The sequence below is a fragment of the Chanos chanos genome, chromosome 13, assembly GCF_902362185.1.
Source record: "Chanos chanos chromosome 13, fChaCha1.1, whole genome shotgun sequence".
Lineage (NCBI taxonomy): Eukaryota > Metazoa > Chordata > Actinopteri > Gonorynchiformes > Chanidae > Chanos > Chanos chanos.
Genome location: NC_044507.1, coordinates 11,049,966 through 11,056,154, shown reverse-complemented (window position 1 = coordinate 11,056,154; position 6,189 = coordinate 11,049,966). Strand labels below are relative to the sequence as shown.

Below are 6,189 nucleotides of genomic sequence, written 5' to 3'. Positions count from 1 at the left end.
CTGTCCCAGGATGACGCCACAAGGGCTCATCTGGTTCTTAGGCAGGGGAAAGACATGAAGTAAACAACCCGACACTGTTCTATGCTTTAGATTAGAATTTCACATCAGTGTAACCAAAAGTACAGACATCATTCATGTAGAAAGATTGTCATGTAGATTAACAGTAAAGTGCTTGTTGGTAATTTTCGTAATATAATATGCTAACTTTTGTTTAATTTTAATGGTTGACTTTTCCTCTCAACAGAGGTTTAGAGTTATTACTCTAGGACCATTCTTACGAACATGACTACAAAAGGTAATTTTATTTATTCATCTTGTTTGCTTAACTGAAATCTTAGCTTATTCTTATCTGTAGTGTGATCTCTCTCTCTCTTGAAGAAGAACAATTACTGATATGAAGGGTAACGGTCAACTTTTCATTCTTAGGTGTTAAGAGAGCTTACAATGCTACTTCCACCTCCAACTATGATTCCAAGCAAACAAATAAAAGATTTTATTCTGATACAGACAGGCCAGGTAAGACATATTTCATTAAAATTATCATTTGGTTTATATTGCTGCTGTTGCATAATTTGAACATTTTAGTCAGCCCTTTGTTTTCAAATCTTCTACCACTTCATCCTTCAAAGTGAGTATTCATATCTCATCGGATGTTTTGCAGGTCAGAGTGATCAGTACTAAGTCCTTTCATCCACTTTTGAATTATACTCTTACAGAGATTAAAGCCATGAGAAAGACAAAGCTGATAATGGAGAGAGTTCAAGACAAACTCAGAGGAGAATTGGACAAGTCATCTAACAGAGAATTCTTAAATTACATCATGTAAGTCCCTGTTAACCCTCTTAAGAAGACAGAGATCATAATTTGGTAAATGTTCAGCTAATTATAAATATCACTCTATACAGGAACATCATTTCAGATCTAGACAAACACTGTAAGAAGAAAACAGTCGTTGGAGTTTTTGGAAAGACAGGATCTGGAAAGAGCTCCTTGATCAATGCCATTCTGGGTGAGAAGATGTTGTTGCCCTCTGGGACCATTTGTGCTTGCACATCAGTCATCATACAAGTGGAGGCCAATATGACCAATTCCAGCTACACAGCTGAGATTGACTTCATTTCAAAAAAGGTGCCTAAAACATAGTTCCTTTCCATTTTACCGCTATAAAAAGAATGTACTTCTACTTCTTCTTCTTCTAGTTCAGTGTTCATGACGAAACTATCCTTTGCAAGTTCAAGCACATGGCTCAGATTTGTTTCTGCTGTCTCAGTCTGATTTGCCCTTGAGGACTGTTTCATCAACCAATAAGAGGGGGGCTGGTAAAAAAAAAAGACCATGCTGCTCTCAGCTGTTACCCTTGTTGTTTTAATCTGACTAATTTTATGCCTGTGTAGGACTGGGAGGGGGAGCTGAAGAGCATCTTAGATATTTTATCAGATGACAAAGAGGAAAGGAATGATGATCTGGTTAGTGCATCAAAAGACAAGCTCATCGCTCTGTATGGAGAAGATGCTGAAATGGAGGATTTTGACGAGCTTGTAAAAGATGACCGTTTTTCAGATATTCCAGAGTTTCTGATGTCATGCACAAAAACACTTTCATATGACACCGTAAGTGACACTATTTTCTGATGGTCTGAAATGAAGTAGACACCTTGATAAACTAGTGAATATAATTTAAATGGTATCTTAACAGGCTGCAGAACTCTTTGATGCGATTGGCTGTTACATTCAACATGATGAGTTGAAACCTGGTGAGTGTTTCTGGCCAGTGGTGAAGTGTGTGACAATTAAGGTGCCAAACTGCAAAGATACGCTGGAACACATTACTTTGCTTGATCTTCCTGGAACTGGAGACTACAACAAGAGCAGAGATGAGATGTGGAAAAAGGTAATTGATGTACTTATTCTCTTACATCTTTAATGAACTTTCCTTTCAATTATTTAGCAGTTGAACCACTTTGCTACTGTTCTGGGCATGTACTTCTTTTCTGACCAACGAATTTACAGACTTTGAAATAATTGATTGATTAATTGATTTATCTAACAGACAAAACCTGTACTTCCATTTTTTTTCCTTAAGAGTTTGCCAAATTGTTCCTGTGTATGGGTCGTCAGTGAAATTAACAGAGCTGGCTCTGAGAAGGCAGCCTGGGACATTCTTAACAGCAGCCTGACAGACCTTGCACAAGGAGGAGAATGCACCAGCATCACCTTCATCTGTACCAAGTCTGATGATCTTGACACGCAGTACTACATGAGGTTACCGAACACTTATCACTACTTTCAGTTTTTGTTCAAATAAAACAGCAGTTTTTTTTTTATTTTAAAAAATGTTAAGCATGGACTTTGAAAAGCATACACTGATCTAAAAAGTTTTCTTTTTTTTAATTCAACTAAAAAACGTCTTTGAACCGCAGATCATGCAAGCTAAAAGATGAAGACCTAGGAATCCCATCAGATCAGGTAAGAAAAATGAGATAATTTCAGTGGAATTGATAAACAGATAAACACCTTAGTTTAAATAAAGTTGAGAATGCTGTTTAATATTATTTTCCAGGATTCTAAGTACGAGGACAAGAAAAAGCGGGCTTGTATTTTGCACAGAAATGACAAAGCCAAGAACCTTGTGAGACAGAGATTTGCAAAACAATGTCAAATCAAGGTATGTTTGGTTAATTAATATGCTATGACATTTCTAAACATTTTGATGACGATAACTGTGATAACTCAGCCTTTTCTCTCTAGAAACATTTCAGCGATGAAAACTTTCAAGTGCTCACTGTAAGTTCGGCAGAATTCACCAAAGATAATCCAGTGCTCAAACAAGAAGACACAGGTACGGTGCATTAACATCACACAACCGTTTCATAAGCATCTATCTGCAAAAAATGAACATGTACTTTTCTGAAACGCGTGATTTGTAAAGACAATAAATCATGGATTGTTCATATCAGTGAAACTGATATTATCTCTATTGTGATAATAAATTGTAGAAATACCACGACTTAGAGAAATGCTGAGAGGTCTGAACAGCAGTCACACAAAGGAAGTGACCAAACATTATTTCGATGGAGCCCTCGGAGTCTTGTCCTTGATTCAGGCATACGGCGATAACAGCAGGGTGATGGTATGCCTTACTATAGAGGAAAATATTTCCTTAGTGAAACAGTCTCTTCTTCATGATTTGCATTGCTTGGCTGGTTCTCCTGTGTATGTTTCAGATGCAAGACAACACCATTCTGTCCAATGTCTTGGACAAGAAACTGCAGAAAGAGCTTGAAGGCATACAGGAATATCTGCAACATGTCTTGAGTGAACTAGACCTGTGCCTTTCAGAGGGAGTCCTAGAATCAGAAAAGTCATGTCTTGATCTCGCAGTGAAAAAAGTGATAGCACCGGTAAGCAATATATATTCTATTTACAGTGGCTATCAGAAGTTTTCACATTCATTGGACATTAGCCAGTTTCATTGCATTACAACATGGCTCCTTAATGTATCTCATCTGAGGATTTTTGGCTCTTCAACAACACAAACAAATACAAAATTCTAAAAAAGCTTTTGAAGTGTACACTGTTATGGAACCCATTTCTTCACTTGTGTGCAGTTAATGGGAATACCTGGGAATGTACCTATTGCTGGAAGATCAGTGCTATTCTTAATAAGTTTTCCAATACGTCACATTTCACAAAGAAATAAAACATGCTTTATAAGCACAAAAAATCTTCACAAACAAATAAAGCATAGGTTTTAAATACCCCTCATTTTGCAAAGGAATAGAACCACTTCTACAAGGGCAAATCAAATTTTACACAAATATGTTGAGCACCAGAAGTAAGCCTGTCCCACTGGTGAATCACTTGACTATTGGTATGATTTTTTCACAGCATCCCTGAAAGGTTTCCTCACAAACATGCTGAGAAATTCTCCCCTCCCAACAGCAGGTAGTGCCATGGGCCTATTTAGAAGACCCTAATCTGAAATTGCAAAAAAAAAAAAAATGCACCAAAATTGTGATCACTGGTATTGTGTTATAGTAACAACTCATTTAGGATTTGTAATATTTTGTGTTTATCATTCAGAGGACACCCAAATCAAATAAATTATGGTAAATGCCAATGGATGAGCGCTTCTGATGGCTACTTTCTCATGTTATCTTGTGTGTATCAGATTTCATTGCTTTGGATTTACTGTCTCTCAGTGCTGTGATGACAGTTTTTTAAACACATATATATTTTGTCTGTATTCAGACAAGGAAAGATGGCAGAGGATACCACAGGACTCTGAGGGCCTTATGCAGGAATGAAGGCTATTTCAGGTCAAAGCAGGGAGAAACAGACCTGAACCAGTGTTTGGCTACATACCTGTACAACCACATCAACGATAAGTTCGACCTCTTTTTTCAGTACGTTTTGTTATCACAGTTTGAAATGTTTCTAATTTAAACCCTGCTTCACAGTTCCACACTGATGCATTGTAATGATTGCAGTGTGAGTGGAAAAACTGGCCAATCAGTGTATGAGAGGATTGATGAGTTCAGCATCATCTCAAGCAAAAGAACTGAGGACTATGGGGACACTGCAGTGTTGAATCACATTCTGAATTTCCTCAAATCTGAGGTAATTCTGAGACAAATCAATGACAGCTACTTATTTTTTTTCATATTGTGAAATATATTGTAAAAGAATAACTCCCTCTGGTAACATACAACACATTGGAAAACATTATCAAGGTCCAGACAATTAAAGAAATCAATCTGTTTGAACACTTTTCTTTATGTCTAGCTGTTTAATTCAAATACTTCTTAGCTTTAATTCTCCAACAACTAAGATAAATTATTGCTTCTGTAATACTAGTTATTTTTTGGTGGAGTTTGAACAATTTCACACTTTTATTGTTACTGTTAATTGGTGTCTGTGATGGACGGGCAACCTGTCAAGGATGTTTCCCTGCCTTTTGCCCAATAAGCGCTGGGATAGGCTTCAGCGACCCCCTAATTAGGATAAGCAGCTTAGAAAATGAGTGAAAGAATGAATGAATGAATGTTATTGGTGTTGTTCTCAAAACTTGAAACAGGAAACCAAGCTTAAGGACCAGCTCAAGCTATCAGTTGTTGTAGAGAAAAAGAAAATGTATGCAGTACTCAAAGAATCCCTGAAAAACAGCATGATTTCCTGCTATCAAGGTAATGATTAATTGTTATATGATTTCACTGATTTTGTTGTGATCGCAAGCAAATACAAAGTAATACTACAGCCAGTGTCATTGTTGAGAAAAAAATATTGCTTTTTCTAGATGCAGCATTCATTGTTGGAAAGGGATCTATGAGGAAGATGCAGGACACACTGACAGAGCATATTGAGTCATCGAACGGGACCATGTTCAAACATGCAAAGAATGAGATGCTGAAGTTGTTCAAAAACCTGATGGTTTGGTCATTTTTATGAGCACAATTCAAGAATGATTATTTTGTGTAATGATGGAAAGGATCCATTGAAATTGGATCTAATCTGACTTATATATATGAAATATATACATATGAAAAATATAAGTAACTGCTAGTTCTAATTGTTTTCCATTTTCTTCTGTAAGGTCCATATTGAGAATAAGCTGAGAGCGGAGCTAAAGAAAGCTATGGATCAGTCACTCATCAAGTCCAACACCTTACACAACCTGAGTAAGTTACAAACCAGAAACATCTTATACATAATCTATCACACAGGTATGAGGACCTGTGAATTTTGTTATCCAGTACACCAGATTGTGTGTATGCCTGGAGTCTCTTCAAAATCTCTATATGTTTTCTCAAAATGTAATGATATTACAAGGTTTCAAGTACCTCTTGCTGGCAACAGATACCTAGATGTTTTGCTATTTGTCTTGTGTTGCTGTGTTACAGATGTATCTAAGGAATTTCAGGATGTGAAGATGCTTTCTGATGCTGTGTTGAATCAAAGCCAAATTTAGATCATCATAAGTGATGGTGATAGAAATAATCATCGCAGGAGATGCTCTCCTACACCTACAAATACTGTTTTTTTGGGGGGTAGCTGTTGTCTTAACAGTATTTCTATCTACCTGTATTTCTATCCACCTATATGATGAATGTGATGTCTTACACAGTTCATAATTATTATTTCAATGTTTAATCGATGTACATTTTGAAAGTGTTTGTGAACTATTCCATGG

The 6,189-nt window shown here is 36.6% G+C and overlaps 1 protein-coding gene across 1 annotated transcript; it reads left to right on the top strand.

Moving 5' to 3' along the window:
• The first annotated feature begins 748 nt into the window (after positions 1-748).
• LOC115825979 (nuclear GTPase SLIP-GC-like) lies at positions 749-5,975 on the top strand. The gene is made up of 16 exons (XM_030789663.1): positions 749-822; positions 906-1,128; positions 1,395-1,610; positions 1,696-1,890; positions 2,083-2,261; positions 2,420-2,465; positions 2,560-2,664; positions 2,748-2,838; positions 2,996-3,129; positions 3,224-3,400; positions 4,251-4,405; positions 4,490-4,619; positions 5,077-5,185; positions 5,296-5,429; positions 5,593-5,677; positions 5,900-5,975. Exons 1-16 carry the CDS (start codon positions 749-751, stop codon positions 5,965-5,967), a joined length of 2,121 nt encoding a protein of 706 aa, XP_030645523.1. The 3' UTR covers positions 5,968-5,975.
• Positions 5,976-6,189: the final 214 nt, after the last annotated feature.

Excerpts from the sequence above, each read along its gene's own strand:
- LOC115825979 (XM_030789663.1), top strand. The coding sequence starts at position 749 with ATGGAGAGAGTTCAAGACAAACTCAGAGGAGAATTGGACAAGTCATCT. Across the intron at positions 1,611-1,695 it reads AAACACTTTCATATGACACC|GCTGCAGAACTCTTTGATGC; the intron begins GTAAGTGACACT and ends GTATCTTAACAG. Across the intron at positions 2,665-2,747 it reads CAAAACAATGTCAAATCAAG|AAACATTTCAGCGATGAAAA; the intron begins GTATGTTTGGTT and ends TTTTCTCTCTAG.